This window comes from Sinocyclocheilus anshuiensis, unplaced genomic scaffold (assembly GCF_001515605.1).
Source record: "Sinocyclocheilus anshuiensis isolate Anshui unplaced genomic scaffold, SAMN03320099.WGS_v1.1 scaffold344, whole genome shotgun sequence".
Classification (NCBI taxonomy): domain Eukaryota; kingdom Metazoa; phylum Chordata; class Actinopteri; order Cypriniformes; family Cyprinidae; genus Sinocyclocheilus; species Sinocyclocheilus anshuiensis.
In genome coordinates, this window is record NW_015557066.1 from 535,344 (window position 1) to 554,949 (window position 19,606).

General features: G+C 37.2%; 2 protein-coding genes across 7 annotated transcripts in view; one reads left to right on the forward strand and one right to left on the reverse strand.

Moving 5' to 3' along the window:
* LOC107676669 (N-acetylglucosaminyl-phosphatidylinositol de-N-acetylase-like) overlaps positions 1–16,057 on the reverse strand; it is a 23,987-nt gene extending 7,930 nt beyond the window's left edge. Inside the window, exons 1-4 of the mRNA XM_016471294.1 lie at positions 15,753–16,057; positions 15,430–15,529; positions 5,290–5,380; positions 1,971–2,038 (exon numbers count right to left, since the gene is read on the reverse strand). Coding sequence (XP_016326780.1) covers positions 1,971–2,038; positions 5,290–5,380; positions 15,430–15,529; positions 15,753–16,038 — 545 coding nt within the window. The 5' untranslated portion in view covers positions 16,039–16,057. The remainder of the gene's footprint in view (positions 1–1,970; positions 2,039–5,289; positions 5,381–15,429; positions 15,530–15,752) is intronic.
* A 346-nt stretch (positions 16,058–16,403) lies between these two features.
* LOC107676644 (nuclear receptor corepressor 1-like) overlaps positions 16,404–19,606 on the forward strand; it is a 120,927-nt gene continuing 117,724 nt past the window's right edge. For 5 of the 6 annotated variants that reach the window (XM_016471230.1, XM_016471236.1, XM_016471232.1 and 2 more), the window contains exon 1: positions 16,404–16,762. The gene's annotated coding sequence lies outside the window, so the exon portion shown is untranslated. The remainder of the gene's footprint in view (positions 16,763–19,606) is intronic. The other variant, XM_016471231.1, reaches the window with a different exon arrangement.

The following is a 19,606-nucleotide window of genomic DNA, read 5'->3' on the forward strand; positions in this document are numbered from 1 at the left end:
GTTTTGTGAAGTGTTTTTCTCTCTCTCTCTCTCTCTCTCTCTCTCTCTCTCTCTCTCTCTCTCCCATTATTCTGTATGTGTTTGTCTTAAGGACACACATACTTCCTGAGGTCTGGGTTTTTCTCAGATTAGAGTGAGCTCTAAATCCATATACAGTTCCTGGAACTGTCTGTCATGGCCTGGCTCTCCCAGTCACACCACCTGTGTTGGCCCAGAGCTCAGCCCGAGACGCCGCAGTCCCAGTGCCAACTTCACCACTGCTTCCTCTCTCTCTCCTTCTCACACAGACAAATAAATTAATCTACAACAGCACAGAAGAGACATGTCTGAAAAGACTGGCTCTGTTTCTTATAACCAAACATTGCTCAACAACTAAACGCTGTTTTTTGGACTGTTTTACTGCAAGCCTTCATGCAAGTCATTGCCTCACACCAGCACAAAGCTTTATCTCCTGTTGTCTGGATGCCTCCATCACCCGTATTCATGATTTAAGCTTTGATACCCTAGTGCAGAAGAAAGGAGTAGGATTCATACAGTGTGAAGGTATCAGGCAAAGTCCTGCTTCACGCTGAATTGCTGCAACCACTCAAACAACAAGCTGTCTGATCCAAGACCGAGGATCTGGTTTTCCTCTCCTTCTGAATTGCTTCAGTGTTTTGCTGCTCTGCTGGAATGCGTGTAATGTGAGCAATTATTTGTAGTAATGGTATTATACCTAGATACAGTTGAGTGCATATGTTTGTATACCCCTTTCGTCGTCTATAGTCTATAAACCCCTCGCAATTTATACAAAGAGATATAAACATGTATTTTATGTTTTTTTATTTATTTATTTAATACTGCCCTTCAGAAGCTAGATATTTCCAAGAAGGAAAAATAATAACAATTTGTGTAAATTAAGTTATTTAGTCTTGTGGAACATACACTACCATTCAAACTGGAGTGTATGATCCAGTTTGGGATCGATAACTTTTGGAATTTTTGGAAAAAGTCTCTTATGTTCACCAAAGCTACATTTATTTGATCAAAAATTCAGTAAAACTGTAATATTGTGAAATATTATTATAATCAAAAACAAATTATGCACTGAACTGTATATACACATATATGTGTGTATTTCTGTTGGTCTGATGTTATGAATGTAATGTTAGTTTAATTTATTGTCCTTTCGGAAATTCTTTTTGTATCTGTGGCAACTCTTCAGTGATCAACAACAATAATCAACAAAAACAAACATCAACAGGTTACAACACATTACAAATAAATACAACCAGCATCAAACAACATCCCTCGCACAACAACAGAATCACTGCCATAGATGAAAAATGACAACTGTGATATCACATCTGTGATGTGTAGTTCTTCTAGGAGAATGTGCACTAGGGGAAGTCAGTCTTCAGGACAGGATGTTTTTCTTTCTTTGTCTGACTGACTTCGCATTTAACTTCACTGCACTGCATGCCAAATATAAGTGTATATTAAGGAGTCTAGACATGTTCAGATTTGACATGAAACATCTTTACACCATCCTACTGCAAGACCATATGTATTTCTAGGCCTGGCTGCTTTATGTTGGGTATATCTGGTTTGGTAATAGTCTAGCTTGTGGACTAACTCAGCCATGCTGTTTACCAGCTAAATCTAGATGGTAAAGCTGTTGAATGAAGGATGAATGAAGCTCTTTGCCATTTCATCTGGACCCACTCTAATAGAAATAACTCGGGTAATGTTAAATAAGCAATATTAGGCTGTTTCCTGTTTGAAATTGTCACACATCAAACATCAAACTGCTGGCCTAATGTCAGTCTCTGTTCTTGCTGAAGCAATTGTGACTGTTGCTTTATGTAGGGGAATTTTCAGAATTTAGTACAACGGGACTGTTTTTTTTAAGTCTAATCTACTTTGATTAATTGCTAACATCCTGTTGTTGTGGAGTTAATTCTTGCATTATGACATCAGCACAAGGTTACCTGAGGGTCTTGTAAATGGCAATATGATTGGCATGTCCACTCACACCTCTGCCATCAAATGTCAGTACCTGCGGAAACACACCGCATAAAACAGAGAATAATAAATGCAACAGTTAGGTTACATTTGTTAATGCACTAGGTATCATGAACAATACTTTAACCTCACTAGTTTGGGTTGAGTAATATTTTTTGAAAGAAATTAATACTGTTGTTCAGCAAGGATGCATTCAATTTCAAAGGTGACAGTAAATACATTTATAATGTTACAAAATATTTCTATTTCAAATAAATGTTGCTCTTTTGAACTTTCCATTCATCAAAAAAATCCTAAAAAATATTAAGTTTTCAACAAAAATATTAAGTAGCACAACTGTTTTCAACACTGATAATAATAATAAATGTTTCTTGAGCATTAATTCAGCATATTAAAGTGATTTCTGATGGATCATGTGGCACGGAAGACTGTAGTAATGGCTACTGCAAATTCATCTTTGTGATCATAGAATTAGTTACCTTTTAAATATATTCAAATAGAAAACTGTTGCTTTAACTGCATATATGATCAAATAAGTGCAGCCTTGGTGAGCATATGAGACAAAAAATCTTACCGACCTCAACATTTTGAACGGTAGTATATATTACTAAATTTTAATATTTCAAGGTCAGTGACAATGTTCTTGCAAGTGCAATAGTTCTGCAATATAGTGGAAAGATCAGGTGGAACTTTTCTGTCGCATCCCACAGAACAGAGTCTAGTATGCAAGAACTTAACCTTGCAGGCTTTTTCCCCGTCTGCATTCTTTCTTCCCACTGAAGAACAGGGGTGAAAGGGTGAACACAAGATAAAAAAACAAGCAAAAGAAAAGAACTTGAAAATAAGATGAAACACAAGCCAAAGAAAAGCAGTAATTTGAAGACTCAGCAGTGGACTTGGTGGGAGTTGTTGCCAGAACTTTGTGGAAACATTTCTATCTGTGTATCATCTGCTGTGTCACCAGACGAGGGATTCTGTCTTTGGCAATGGGTGCTTTCCAAGCGGCTGCTGCACATAGCTTGAGAGTGCCAAGGGTGGAGGAAAATATGGTTGACAAAATAATAGATTGTGGCAGGTATATAGATTGTTGCCAAACACGAGGCGGGTGAGTCAGCTTTCAGAAGAGACTACTGGCATGAGCGAGAGGGAGGAGAAATCCAAATGCTGTGAACAGCAGAGAGACAGAGTGTAAATATGTTTACATGCATGGTAATAATCCAGCTCCAGCGACATTTTGCAAAGTGTCAGTCTGCCCAAATTATACAAGACATGGTGTGAAATTTAAAATTTAAAGAATAAAACCTTTCAGAGTATACATACAACACCAAGGCCAGTTGTAGTTTTACATGTACGTGCTGAACGAAGCCAAGCTACAATTCCATTATCTAGGTCTGTTAGTTTGGCTTCATATAAACAAAAATCGAACTGGTATGGGTTCAGTTGCATGACAGCGTTTACATAACCTTTTAAAATGATAAATCATTGCTTCAGTCCGACTGAAATCTAACTTTAAAGTGCATGCAAACACACTTACTGACATTTGCCTGTGAGAAGAACACAAGATAAACGAGTCTGCACACACTTATACATTTATGTAAAGCACAAGGAGTCAAAGACTTTTTGAATCAGAATCAAAGTCTGGTACAATCAGCAGTAATGCACATCTGTTTAAACCAGAGGAGGCTATTTGTGTAATAGTGCCCTACCCACAATCCTCTGCTCCTTGTGAGAGAGCGGTAAAGCGCACAAAATGGCCACCACTCTTTTCCCACACGTTTGAAAGCCAAAGTCAAATTGGAGTGTAATGTTATATAACTCAACATCAGTATTTCCATCCCCACAGCTACTTCGGCTTAAATCAAACATGAAATTAAGGGTGCAGCGGAACCGTATGCAGATCCAGCCTGTATTAGTGCGTGTGCGGTTTAAAGTCGGACTGGTGTGTTGGTGGAGCTGGGAGTCTGGCAGAAAAGGTATCAGCTGATGTTTGCATGTACACTTATAGTCGATGGAGGTAAACCAAGTCATGTCGCAAGAACATTGTTTTGTTTTCTGGCTTGTTTATGCTAGTCCTCTGTGCTTGGCGTTCTTTGGGAATTTCATGGCATGTGGGCTGAGAAAGAGGGAGAGGGAAGGAGAAAGAAAACATTAAACAGTACACGTGGGAAAAAGAGAGGAGGTGCAAGAGGGAAAAACATTTGTTCAAATCTTGATTTAAATTTTTTTGGGGATCTTTTCTGGAAGTCCTTAGTGCAGGCTGATAGATATCTCTGCATTGGCTTGCCAGCAGTGACCCTGGGGAACTTCATGTGTCTGCTTTAGCAGAGTTCAGCGGTATTATGGGATAGTACAGCATGTGTAATTAGGGCTAAATACAGGGGGCCAATGAAAAGCTCGCCTGAGTGAATTAATCTTACTGATACGGTCTCACTCATAGCAACCTCAAGAGAAAGACTCAAGCTATCAGATAGGAAAGTTAGCACAGTGGAAAGCTGGAGTCTCTGCAGAAAATACTCAGATCAGTGGTTCTCAACCTCTTTGACTCATTGTCCAACACATTTTTCTAGGCCCCCCCACAATATAGGGTAAGATATTTCTGCAATAATTATGACAAGGCTGCTTGTTTTAATTTTTTTTTATAAACAGAAACTGGGAAACAAACAGAAACAATAGTAATTTAGTGGTAAGAAAAAATAATGTATATATGTTTCTTATCATTTTAAGTTAGATTATTTTATTCATTAATATAATTCATTATAATTGTATTAAAAATCATTTGAATAATTTTAAGTCATCCTGCAGGAAGTTGAGATCTGACTAAACCTCCATCCGATCCAGGGGCAGTGTTTTATGCTGAAGTAAAAACCTTATTTTAACACTTATTTGGAGAGGTCTAAAAATAAGAGAGATTATTGTGTTTATTTATTATATATTTATCTTTTGGTGTGTGCTAAAGTTCATCTGCAACCTTGTGTTCTCTTATCAGTCTCTTTTTTGTCTAAGTGCCGATTCATTCTCAATGCATTATTAATAATAACCAAAACAAACATTTTAGATATCATCTGGGAACATTCTACGAAAAAGCACAGACTTGTTTCCTGTTTCTTAAGAATTTTTAGTGCACTCTACTCCATAGATTTAAGCCTCTCACTGGTCTCAACTTCACAACATGTCAAACTGCTCTGACGTGCTCTAGAGGGATTTCAGGAGGTTTAATTCGTACACATACATACAGTCTTTTGGATAAGGTGGTCCTGAACGGATAACATTCTAGAGGTTTCCTACCACACTTATGCTGTAGTTTCGGATGTGTTTGAGGATCAGAGAGGAGATCAGTGCAGTGCTCCACTGGACCGCTGGGTCATCTGGAAGCTCTCTGCAAGAACAAAAGGAGAGGACGGAAAAACATAAAAGCATTATATGGAGATTTTACACACTTTTATTACAGAGAAAAAGGAAAGAAACTGAGACATGTAAGCAACTAGATTTTTACAATTTTGTGTTCACTTATGGCCATCATTTCTGTTTCTACTGTAAAGTAAAAAACTAAAAATTGTGCAATGAAGTGAAAAATACATTTACATTTGCAAATCGTAAGCTGCAATTGTGAGATATGAAGTGACTGCAAAAAAATCAAGTCACATTGGGACAAAGTCTCAATTACCATATTTTTTTGTGAGAAACAGGCTCTCTCTATAACATCCATCAATTTTATCATCTGGGTGGAAATTGTAAGTCACAGTGCTTAGAAAATGCCACATAATTTGAAGTATCATCCATGTCTTTGCACAAACAGTGCAGGACAAATTACACACCAAAGTTTAATCCTAAGGGTTATAGGTTTGCTTACCATAAGTTCACCATAATTCCCCACCATAAGTATGAGAAATGGTAAAAGTGACTTTTGACTTAACAAGCACAACTAATGAGTAGCATTATATACAATATTAAGGAAAAATAATGGAAGAGGTTTGTATAGGTACTGCGCTGTCCATGTTCTATGTGTAAGTTTGATTTGGACTGAGCAAAAAGCATTTATGTGCCAACACACACACATTTGCAACAAAACAGCAAGGTCCTGGAAGGGCAGCGAGAGTCCCTCTATCTGATTTACTGCCACAGTCTCACTACCGCTCAGCTGGAATGCATCCCAGTCCTCTCTGAAGTCTGGGATCAAAGGTCACCCAGGCTTTTCCCTCTCATTCATCTGTAACTACAACTCAGGGAAAACAAGGGCCATGCATCAATCTCTCTCTCTCTTTCTTTTTTTCTCTTTCTCACACACACAACGTTCACTTGAACACCCCATATAGCTGCTGTGTAATGGATTCTGACTGGCAGGAGGGCAAACAAAACCGCTGGAGGACTCTGTATCTACACTGATTCAGTGGTCAGATATTGGATATGGCAGGGCAAAGTGGACTGTGATTGGCTGAAAGTTTTGGGTTGACCTCGCATACCATTTGGCACTGAATGTGTTAAAGACAGCCGTCAGCAAAATCCCAGCTCAAGGTCACGAGGTAAAACGAGAAGGGGGGGAGTGAAAGTCAGACTGAGGCAGAGACAGATAAAAAGATAGAGAGAAACAGAGTGAGTTGAATTGAGGCCACCTCCCTCTATCCTCTCCTCTACTCACAATGGGGCTTGACAGTGGTTTCTGTTCCTTTGTGATGGATCTGCACACAAATCAAATGCTGGACAGGGTCATGGGTTCGGCTCTGGAGGACACCATATCAGAGGAGGGGTGGGTGTGAGGTGATATGCTGGTTATAGAAAGGGGGTGACTATGAAATGACGGGTGTAGTAACAGTTAGGATATGACCAGTGTTGGGCTAGTTACTCAAAGAATGTAATATATTACTCATTACTAGTTATTCCTTTCAAAAATAATATTGTTACTTTACTTATTACTTTCTGGCAACAGTAATTAGTTACACTACTAGTTACATTACTTTTTCTTCATGCCCCACAGAAGTTGTAACTGTGTATATTCCACATAAAATTCTTCTAGAATTTTACTAACAACATATTTCTGCCTATTAATTTGACCAAAATCCACTTTGGATCGCAGTCAGAAGTTATTACAAACACTCAATGATTGATAGTGACATTCAAGTAGAAGTGTTGTATTAATCTCATTGTCATGTGTAGCTTGAAGCTAATTGTAATTTCTCCATTACCCATATACGATTATATTTCATTATGTATTTTATCAAATCACATAAGTTTGTAAGAAACTTTAATTTTCCAAAAAGATTTTTAATTATAGTAATATAATGTACCACATGCTGATCAGACGGATGTGGGTGGGATGTAATGCCAGAGTAAAGTACAGCCACAACTTACTCAACAGTGTTCAGATCATCTTTTTTTCCTGACAAAATCAATATAATGCAATATTTCTATCTGCTGAATGTAAGCTTTTCCATATTCCAAGCTTGCCTGCTGCACTGGGGACATCGCATGCATGTGCGAGTCGTGAAAATGATGAAAATAAATCTAGGAATTATTTGATTGTTGGATTTTAAAATCAGCGGATTCGAGGCATCAAAAGTAACTAAGTAACTAAGCTGTTTTATGGATGGTAACTGTAATATTATTACAGAAATCTTATTAGTAATTAGTTACACTACTAGTTACTGCAAAAAGTAATATTATTACAGTAACTAAGTTACTAGTAACTAGTTACTGCCCAACACTGGATATGACAGACGAGAGTATGGATGGACACATCTGATGTACAAAGTGACTGAGTAGATCCTATGAAAAAGATATATTAATGCCAAGACGTCTTTCTATGTGCTTATCTTACACAATTTATAGAAAACATTGATTTTATTCCAAATATTGCCATGAATTCATGTCTTATGATGTATTCTGCAGCACAGCTGAAGCAAAAATATAATTATTAGCTTATAGGTCAGCACTGTTTTTATATTGCTCAAACAATAGGGTTTGTTCTTATAGTCTTAAAACCTTTAGCATTTAATTTCTGGCAATTTATTCACCCCACACCTCACAAATGTACAGACATTCAATTTTTTATTTGGTGGACACATTCTGGTTTATATTTTATTCTTTGCAGTTTTGAAGATTTTTAAAATTGTAGAACTTTAAAAATGTAAAGGTTTATGTTAAAGTTTAAAAACCTCCCATTGACATTTTTAGAATGTTTAACTAAAAAATTCACTAACAGTGATGCAGTTCCAAACCCATACAACATTCTTTATTTTGTGGAATGCACAAAAGGTGAATTTCTGTAGAATATCTTAGCTGCTCTTTTTCATTTAATTACAGTTTTTCTCGATTGCTTAAACACTATCACCAGGCTTTTGAACTAAAATTTCAAAACCATAACGCCATTTATCAAAAAGCACACCCATTTCCCTAAACTATAAACACTATTCCCCTTTTTGACACATGAATCAGATGAGAACCACAAGCAACATAACTTATTACTGGTTTTGGTTTTTGTAATATTGTTTTGAATTTATCTCACCAGTGTGTAAGACTATGTTGTAGTGTGTGTGTTTTTGAGGGCTTGTGTGTGATGTCTGAGGCCAAAGTTTGGTTTTTCAGCAAGAGTGAATGGTTTTGAGTGTAGAGCTTCATTTTGACCTGAAAATAGGATGTTTGGGGAATTGGGTGAGACGTTATGAATTTGTCTTTACTGTTTTGAGAATATGAGGCATAGTTTCAATAAATGTGTTTAAGCAATCGAGAAAAACTGTAAAAAGTGAATGAGAACTGGTTATGTCCAGCTCAGAAAAGTGAGTGAGTCATATGGGCCATTTTTACAGTACTTTAAGGGTGTTTTTTGGCATCTTTTAACTTGACAACCTGGGCCCCTTTCACTTATGGAACAGCCAAGATACTTTTCAAAACTTCACATTCAACGTTCAAAGGAAAAAGACAGTCTATACAGCTTTGATACAACAAGAGGACTAGCAAATGTGACAGACTTGTGGGTGAACTGTTGCTTTAATAATTTTAGCACACACACCAAACATTCTTTCTAAAGTCAACATTATACTGCACTTTTAAGCGAAAAAACGTCAAATCGCAATTTCTGCATCCTTAGTGTCATAATTGTAACAGTAATTACATTTAAAATACTCTCCTCATCTACCATTGCTTTTGCAAACAGATAGTCCTGCCCCAAACACCATGGACTCAATGGAGCCAATGTTGTTACATCCAGCCCAGTTGGGACATTTTTTTTGCTGCAAGTGAAACAGAAATCACACACTTTAACATTTAACCTTGCAGAACCAAGAATAAAGGAACATGTCTCAGAAAGAGAAAATAATATTAAAATCAATAAATAAAGAAAAAAGGCACATGATCTATCTGACCTTTTTTGAGGATGGATCAAGACAGAATGTTGGCCTCACTATAGCAACAGTGTCAAATGCCCCATAGTAACCTCTCCTTTCCCTTCCTCCTCTCTCTTGCTCGCTCACTCGCTCGCCGCATGTGGATGTGTAATTGCTTGCAGGCAGATGAACTTTAGCCGACTGAGGAGGCGGTGTATGTGTGTGTGTGTGTTGTTTTGTCTGGTCACATGGGGCCCCGGCTGCCTTTCCGTTACAAGGCCCCGGTGCATACTGGGAAAAGCTGACTGCTGAACGACAGTTAACCCTTCCGACACAAACAAGTTGTGACTGAAATGAGCACAGGATCACAGTTGTATTTGCACAGATTTATATATATATATATATATATATATATATATATATATATATACAGTATATATAGATGTTGCTCAGTTGTGAGCTGAAGTCATAATTATGAGATAAACAATCAAAATTATGAGTTAAAAAGTCATAATTACATAAAGAACACAGGACACAGAAACTTCTGGTCAGCGCTGCTCCAATACGTCAACTTTTTCGATAACATAGTTTGTGACTGAAAAGCCACAAGACATTTCTCAGTAGCAAGGTGGTGGTAGCGTCACCTTTTTTTACACTATTGAGAGCCACTGCTTGGCTGCATTACCACGTTGTGTGTGCATTAAGTCATATAATTCAATAATTCAATGGCCTGTTATCAATTTTTCATATGTAATTTCCATTATTATCTCAGTTTTTTTTACTTTTTATTTAATAATTATGACTCATGTCTCATTTCATCTTTTTTTATCATATAATTATGCCTTTTTGTCAAAATTATGAATATTTTATTACCATTAGCATTATTTTTTCTTATATTTAATGGAAATGGACATCTGTACTATATTATATTAGTGGTAGTAATTTTCTTTAGTAGTAAGTTTCTTTAAATTCACATTTAATTATTGAATTATTCATTGAATAATACAGAAAAAGAGAGAGAAAAAGAGTGTGGGGGTCGACTAAGTACAAGTTCAGTGGGGTGTGTTCAGATGTGCTCTTGTCACAAAAGCACTCCCATGATGCATTGCCTTGGTCAGAGTGTAGGCAGTCAGTGCAGCTGTGCACTGGAGAGAGCAAAGCAGCTCTGAGAAGAGGGTCACACGACCCATTCAGTGCCCACAAGGACACACTCTGAGATGGCACAAGTTAAAATACAACAGAACTTTACAATCAGAGTGTAAAATGAAATGGATATCACACACATTCACATATGCTGTGCAATGCATGTCGTAACAATTCAATGAATCAGAAACACAACTTCAAATTGCCAGCAAACAAGTCTATGCAGATAATATAATTAGAGATGATAACCACAAGTTCATGAGGTCTACTGTCTCACATTTCAGACCTTTGAGAGTTGGCATAAAGTCTGATCCACTCTGCAGCTAATTCTGGCTAAAAAACACCAGCTTAAACAGGAAGAGGCTGTCTGATCAACATACAGTGTCCAACCTGTTAATTTTCTTCACATGTTTAGGGTAGGGATGCACTGATTACAATTCTACCTGATATTGATGAGATGATCAAAAATCAATTGTAAAAAAAAAAAAAAAAAACACAAAGAAAAATTGAAAGATTTACTGTCTCACATTTCAGACCTTTGAGAGTTGGCATAAAGTCTGATCCACTCTGCAGCTAATTCTGGCTAAAAAACACCAGCTTAAACAGGAAGAGGCTGTCTGATCAACATACAGTGTCCAACCTGTTAATTTTCTTCACATGTTTAGGGTAGGGATGCACTGATTACAATTCTACCTGATATTGATGAGATGATCAAAAATCAATTGTAAAAAAAAAAAAAAAAACACAAAGTAAAATTGACAGATTAGTCAATGTCAAATCAACGTTATGATGCTTAAGCAAATGTAGCTATCACAACATTATAACATACCGAATGACAGATAACTATTTACAGAAACTCATTATGTTCCTGTTAGGTTATCACTAGATGACAACAAAAGTAATCCAATAACAGGCAGAAATAAGCATAAACAAATAATATTATAATAATATAAAATATGTTGATAAATACCTAATATTGACCAAAACTATATTAAAAACACAATACAGTTTCGTTCGAAATTTATTCCTGTGACAACAACAAAGCTGAATTTTCAGCAGCGAACTCCAGTCTTGGGAATCATGATCCTTCAGAAATCAATCTAATTTGATTTGGTGCTCAAGAAACATTTAATTCATAAAATGTATTATTATTAAGTACTGCTTAATTTTTGTAGAAATGTTTGATGAATAGAAAGTCAATTTTAAATGGAAGTCTTTTGCAACAATGAAAGTCTTTATTGTCATTTTTGATCAACCAGACAGCAACTTGCGGGAAGAAAATGTTTCTTGTGTTAAATTTATGGCTGTCCATGTTAAAAGAGTAATAAGGCATTAACGTCATTAAATATTTGACACTATGACTCACCTGTAGTTCAAGCCAGGGTTGCCAGGTCCGCGTTTTTACTTTCACAAAACATTATTTGTAATGCACCTCCAATCCAATTATCACAAAGAGCTTTGTTACTTCTGAACCAAATAAACAAAGTCCCAGCTTTCAAATCCTGTACGTTTTATCACAAAGTCAAACAATAAATACCGTTTTGATGCTCTTAAAAGTGGCGTGACAGATAGCTGTAGCAGCTTCAGTTCAAGCAGCAGCGCGAGTCTCTTCCACTTTAATAAGTTATAGCGAAAAATAAACATGAATGAACATCAGAAGGTATGTTGAAAGATACAGTATAGCTTACCAAAATGTATCATGTCTTATATAATCACTTAATCAGTGTTTCAGCTGAAAGAAAAATGTCAAATAAAACAGCTTCTGAACAATGTCACTTAACGTTGCATTTACGTTACCTCAGGAAAGTTATCCAGTTCGTTAGGTAGCTATAAAAACACTAGAGGGAGCTTATGTACTGTTAATTATATATGCATGTTCAAATAAATTTGCCAAGTTTTTATGAAAACTACCTAATGTGCAATCGTGTTGTATATAAACGTTTTTATTTGAATGTAAAAAATAAATAGCATTGAATATAATAGTGTTGTTGTTCATTTTAACCTTTAATACCAATTGATAGGGTTCCCTATATACTCACCCTCATGTCATTCCAAACCCGTAAGACCTTCGTTCATTTTCGGAACACAAATTAAGATATTTTTGATTAAATCCGAGAGCTTTCTGACTCTGCATAGACAGCAATGCAACTGAAACTTTCAAGGCCCAGAAAAGTAGTAAAGATATCATTAAAATAGTCCACGTGACATCAGTGGTTCAACCTTAATTTTATGAAGCTACTAGAATACTTTTTGTGTGCAAAGAAAACAAAAATAACGACTTAAGAATTGTTGAATAAAGTCATTATTTTAGTTTTCTTTGTGTTCCGAAGATGAATGAAGGTCTTACGGGTTTGTAACAACATCAGGTTGAGTAATTAATGACAGAATTTTCATTTTTGAGTGAACTATCCCTTTAATGTACTGATAATTTCAGAAGATTATGATTGATCAGTAGTGCTTTTTTGAGCTTTGCGGCCCCTGGTCACTACATTTTATTGAAAAGAGCTGCAACAAAATATTTCAGAACATCTTCAGTCTGTCTTGGTTCTTGATGTCTTCCACGGCTTCTGACCTGATTTCATAAGTGTGCTCTAGATTCTTGTCTGCCCTGGTAGGAGTCTGTTGATCTGTAAACAGGCACTTTTAATTCAGGCACACAAAATTAACAGAAAGTTTGCTTGAAATATGCCAAACATGTATATATGGCAAGTTGCAACATTTGGTCCAGATATATTGTGCTGTAGAGTTGATCAAAATAAGACAGGCTCTTTGTAAACTTTGTAACTTTGTAAATCCAGCGACCAAAATAAGCGCCTTGTAAAAACAACTTTGTTTCCTGGTGGACTGATAAATTGCAGACTTCAACCAGTTTTTTCCAGTTCTGCATACAATGTACGAAAGTGAGCGGTCTGTGGCCATGCTGTCTGAGACTGAGACTAAAGTCCACAAGACTTTGTCACTCTAACTATGTGCACTTATGTAACCTTTGTCTACTCAGTTGAGTGTGTGTGTGTTCAGAACTGTCTGTACAACAGAGGTCAGTGCTGCTGACAGCAGGACTTAAAATAACCTTTTCTATTTTAATATATTTAGCCATTACTCCAGTCTACAGTGTCACATGATTCTTTAGAAATCATTCTAAGATGCTGATTTAATGCTCAAGATACATTTATTACTATTATTAATGTTGAAAACAGTTGTGCTCCTTAATATTTTTGTGGAAACTATGATACTATGATTCTTTCCAGTATTCTTTGAAGAATAAAGTTCAAAAGAACAGCATTTCTTTGAAATAGAATTAAAAAAAACATTAAGCGTTTTAAAGTATTAGGAGAACGGTCTTAAATAAAAACATTAAGAGTCTTAAAGTCACCCCAAGCTTTATATTACACATAAACTACATATTACTGATGCGTGTTTCTTTAAGACTACTGCTGGTGATAAGCAGCTCAGCCAGACTCTGGCACAGCTAAGCAATGATGGAATATGTGGGTAGCGAGAAACCTTTTTGGGTGGTCAGTATTTTGGAAATCTGGAATATAGTTGATAGTTATTAGAGGGAGCTGATGATTCAGGAAAACACTGAAAATTCAACCGTGACTAAGATAACACCACACAGATGTGAAGGAGTTTACAACATCATCAAACTGATATTGTGGCATCACAATGACTATTTTTGACAATCCTGCCCCATGGACTCTTTTCTTCAGGCTGTGTCAGCATAGAGCTCTTTAGTCTCCCAGCCTGGTCATTTATGTCCTCCGGTGACAGAGCGAGCACCCATACATCAGCTTGAGCTGTCTGTGCCTCTGTTGTGACCAGAATGGAGGTGTTCCATTTGTAGGCTGGCCACTGTTTGCTCACAGGGCAGCCAAGGGAGAAGAGGAGGGGCCAGACCCAGCATAGTACACCCTTAATGGGTGTCCTCGCTGCAGCTGTAGCCTCGGGGGATGGCCGAACTGGACCTAAATGTTTATTTTCTGAGGACAAACCTCCAAGAGTAGAGAAGGGCTTATTGTCAGTGTTGGGAACTTATGGATTGACACAATCTTTATTATCTTAGTGGAGTTATGCTTAAGATTGAGCTTGGCAGGTCTGCGCATCTTACCCATCAAGTGAGGTCTTTATCATATTCATTCATTAAAAGCAACTGCATTGTGGAAGAAAACCTGTTAATCATCAACATACTTATATATATTTGTACGCACACATGCTGCTGTTTAATGTTTTTGTGGAAACCATGATGCATTTTTTTCAGGAATCTTTGATGAGTAAAGTTCAAAAGAACAGCATTTATTTGAATAATAAATCTTTTGTCACTTTTGATAAATTTAATGCGTCCTAGCAGAATAAGAGTATTTCTTTCTTACTTATTTCTTCCATACTTACCCCAAACTTCTACGGTAGTGTATCATGATTTCCACAAAAATATTAAGCAACAAAAACTGTTTTCAACATTGATAATAAAAAATGTTTCTTGATCACCAAATCAGCATATTAGAATGATTTCTGAAGCATCATGTGACACTTAAGGAGTAATGGCTGCTGAAAATTCAGGAACATTTTTCATTTTAAAATACATTAAAATAGAAAGAATTTATTTTAAATCATAATTATATTTCACAATATTACTGTTTTACTGTATTTTTCTTAATTATTGGATTTTCAATGTTCTTCAGATGCTTGCAGAGGAAGATGTTAAAATGTTATATATTTCCAAAAACACACCCTCATTTTGTTTCATACTTATGAATTTATTTAATATTAAGTTCTTTCTTCTGTGGTATACAAAAAAGAGCTTAATATTAGGGACAGAGCAGAATATTAGGGACAGTTCCAGTGAACATTAATTTTTTTTCCATACAATGATTACAATTACAGGTTTAGATCAGCATGTGGGTGAGTAAATGATGACAGGCTTTTACATTTTGGGGTGAAAATTGTGTGTCCTGTGTGCTGGCCTTACTTGTCATCTATGATGGTAACATGGTTGGATGGGATTCCTAGAACTGCACAGCTGTCCAGCAGTTCCCTTTTGCGCTGGAGTCCTTGATTGTTGTAATCGCCTGAGCATTGCAGAAACATTTTAAGTGTCTCTTTTACATTATACAAGCATCTCAAATACTTGAGCAGAAGTTCAAAATTCTTTATTCAATCAGTTCAACACATAAAGTACAGTATTTGTGCATTATAACAACACGCATTTGCAAGGTCAAAGTTTTCATTAAAACTGAAAAAAGATTCAGGTTATGTTATGAATATGATTTATTTACGGAATAGTAAACCTACCTGTCGACAAACATAACAAATAAAGAGCTGCGTGTGATTCAACAAGTTTTAAGACTGTAGGTGCAAAGAACATGCATTCATCATCTGGATGTGCAGTGACTAACAGAGCTCGAGTCTCGCTGGACCTCACTTGTGTTGGACAAAAACTCGCGTTTCCAACGGTGTATGAAGGGGTGGATATTTTATTCCGTAAGTGTGGCCATAACTGACGATATCTGTAATACACAAACTTAATAGAAATAGTGTAAGCCACAAAGACAAGTATGATGGTAACGAAAACAAACATCTCGACCGCGCCATGAAAGTGTCCGTGTGGAACCTCGTTTCCTGACCAGTGGTTCCTATAGACCTGCAGAGCGAATTGTTCACACAAAAAAAGAATGTGTTATTGTAGGAGACTTTAATATTATTTCTATTTCCAACCTATATACAGCATATCATTTTGATGTCCCAAAAAAGGCACAATTGCATGACAGAGTTGATCAAATGATCTTTAACAAATATCGTAGTTGGAATAATTTCAAAGGCGGAAGCATATGCAAAACAATACGGGAATCAGTTCTTTTCTAAAAGATGCTTTTTTTTTTTTATAAAACGCCTCTTTCCTGTAATCCTGGTATACAGTAGTAATATACGGAGACTGAGTTTTGGGTGGGGTGAAGGCCGCCTGTGGGGAGAGTTTGAACGTCACACCGTTTCATCCTGTTTGCTTGAGGAAAATCTCTTTCACTTCGTCTCCTCAGGTGCACCACCAGAGCAGCACAAAATGCAAGCCACCGGGCATTCAGCAAGAAGAAACCGGTTCACTTGTGACGCATATTAATTTCTGGCGTAGAATCATATGGAAAGCGACTTGAATTTATATCCACGATTCAGTGAGGACAAATAACTAGCCTGTGTTTGAAGTGTGCCGAGTGTTCGCGCAGTCTGCCGACGAATTACATTACCGCACGTTTGAATCGCACAGACTCACCTTTCAGCGCTTATTGGAGTGTCTCTAAGGACATGAGGTGAGTGTATTATTTAATGTGAAGATTTTGGCCCCTTTGAGTTGAATTACACGCAGGCTAGTGGGAGCTCAGCGCTTATGTTCAAGATGGCGACGCGGGTTTGAATGCAAAGGTGAAACATTCAGCTAACGGCGCTTTCCTTTTTAGACTCTCTCCCGTCGTATTGTGCACTATATAGTAATAATACAGATGCTCTCCTTTGCGGTTGATTTACATCTCTGCGTAGCCGAGAAATTTAGTTTATGCATGTGGTTTCCGGTTAAATAGTTTTCCTCCTATGAATTAACAGCAAGTAGCTTGCTGGCTAACGCCATTAGTGTGAGTTTATACCACAGCCTGTAGTTTACTGCAGAAAATCAGCATTATTAAAGTACGCTCTGTCACATACACACATGAGCTGCGACTTCTCTTACATGTGGTATCCTTTTATTGCATGTAAATACACCAAATACTCTGTAAATTCATGCTTGAAACAAGAATAACAGAGTGCTGAATGTGAAACCAGGTGCAGATGTGTGTCGGTTTTGCTGGCTGGAAATTACATAAAGTTTGGACTTGTGCACCTATATATGTTTCACAACTGATGGCCGTTCTAGTATTGTAATTATCAGCCTTAAAGATTACAAATGCAGATTACACATGGCATGCTTGGAAAAAAGTATCTGTTAGACAATTTTTTTAATGCATATCTAAATATTTATATGTGCCCTTCCCCTTTCAATTTTGCACCCCTATACACAATGCGTTAAGAGCCCAATTTGTTTTCTCTCAGTGGGTTCATAATAGGACACACAAAGGGAAAGTACCTTCCAGCATTTTATTTCCAACCACATACCCCTCATGTCTGGTTAGTGTATGAGTGTGAAACGTACTCTGATGAGATTGAGGGTAGCATGTTTTAGTCACTTTCCAACTTTTGTTGTTGGCGAGTGTTAACTTCTGGCATGTCTAAATGCCGATTAGCACACAGAAACCCTTGAATACATTTTCAACATTTTTCAGACTTGTTAATTAGGGTGCAGAGCACATAGACTGCCATTAAAGCAGAAGTTCACAGCGAGCATGTTCATAACCGCATAGGGTGAAAAAAAAAAAAAAGTTATCATTCACACTTACAGCCCAGACTTTGTGCTGTTCTGTTCAAGGCGACAGACCCAGGTCGATTTGCATTTAGTGTTTTGTGAAGAACTCTAAATTCAAAGCTGACTTCCAAAGCAATGCTGGATGGTCGTTCATCTGGTTGTTAATTATAAAATACCTCTCTCTATTTTGACCCTGCAGAAGAACCCAGTTTTGTTTGCAGCACCACTTGCAGCTTAATTAGGCTTGCCATCAGGAAAGATACAGTGTGTGCCTGTAAAGAGTAGGGCTGGGTATCGAGTTCGATACTTTTTAGGCACCGACCGAATTGCCTCGATACCATCGAGTATCGAAAAACGTCTCGTCGTTCGGTACCAAATTTCGATACTTGAAGGGTTAATCTCATCAGCGTCAGTGAGCCAATAAAGGCCCGGGTATACTTCACTTTCCGCGTTCCGTTCCGTCTCGCGCTCAGCCGTGTCCGCAAAGCTTTCAAAGTGTACTCAACCGCGGATGAGTGCGGACGGACGAGCTCGACACAGGCGCAGTTTGACTTGCGCTCTGTCTCAACTGTCACCTCGCGCATGCGCTGTTGTACGCGGACCGTCCGCGCGGTCTCAAAAAATTGCCTGCACGCGGACAGGGTGCACGGCTGTCCGCGAGCCCTCCTGATGACGAAAATGACGTAATGTGGAATTAAATATGTTATTACCTCTGACTCTGAGTCAGAGCAGCGGTCATGGAAGAGAGAGCACAGGCAGACAGCGCTGGAAGCTGCTAATGCTCATCAGTAAATCAGTGGTAAATAAATAGAAATCATGATTCTGTCTGAGCTGCGTTTTAAAACGAACACGCACTCGTGTAAATGCCTAACAGATGTGTAAACTGAAGACTATTTGAGCTTTATTAAAACTATTTGCACTGATTTATTGTGTTGGTTACACTTTGTTCCTTTGTGCAGTAGCTCAGGGGATGAGTCTTTGAGATTGTATAAGCATCAAGCTGAAAAATAAAACCAAAGTTTCTTTTTTTTAGATAATGTAATCTTGTTAAAATTGATTTCATAAAATTGGTATCGAAAAAAGTATCGTTCAGGAACCGGTATCGAAGTCAAGATATCGGTATCGTTATCAAACATTTTTGAACGATACCCAGCCCTAGTAAAGAGAGGGACTGGCCGAGGGACAGTGGAGTGGAACACAGGACGTGTAACTGTTGTGCTGCCGTTACTGTGGCCAAGCATGGCACGGTAATGCTAGTGCGCGAACAAGCAAGCTGCCACGTTGACTCTTTGAGTTTTGGAGAGGTTTTGTTCCCATTGTGACTTTTTTAAAATATCCTCTCACTCATCCCTCTTGATAAAATTGATTTAAAAAAAAAAAAAAAAAATCTGATTATCAGTTAGCTGATTAACTTGTTCAAATGACAGGTCAACACTTGGTGGTTTGTTTTGTTGCAGAGCAGTGGCTGTAAACGCGTTTGTGGTTTAAGCGTTGTTTGTTGAGATGTTCACAGACTCCAAATCTGGATGAGACACAGATACCACAGAATGTGTTAAAGTCAGCATGAAATCGAAATTCACCCTTTCTGTTTTCTAAATGCATATTAATGATCTTGTTGTGAATGATTCATTCATGCATATATATTATTATAATTATTATTTATTTTATATTATTTATATATATTTTTTTTTTAGAGATGCACCAATTGCAATTTTCTTGGCCGATTCCGATTTCCGATTTTTTGTTAGTGTGATCTGCCGAT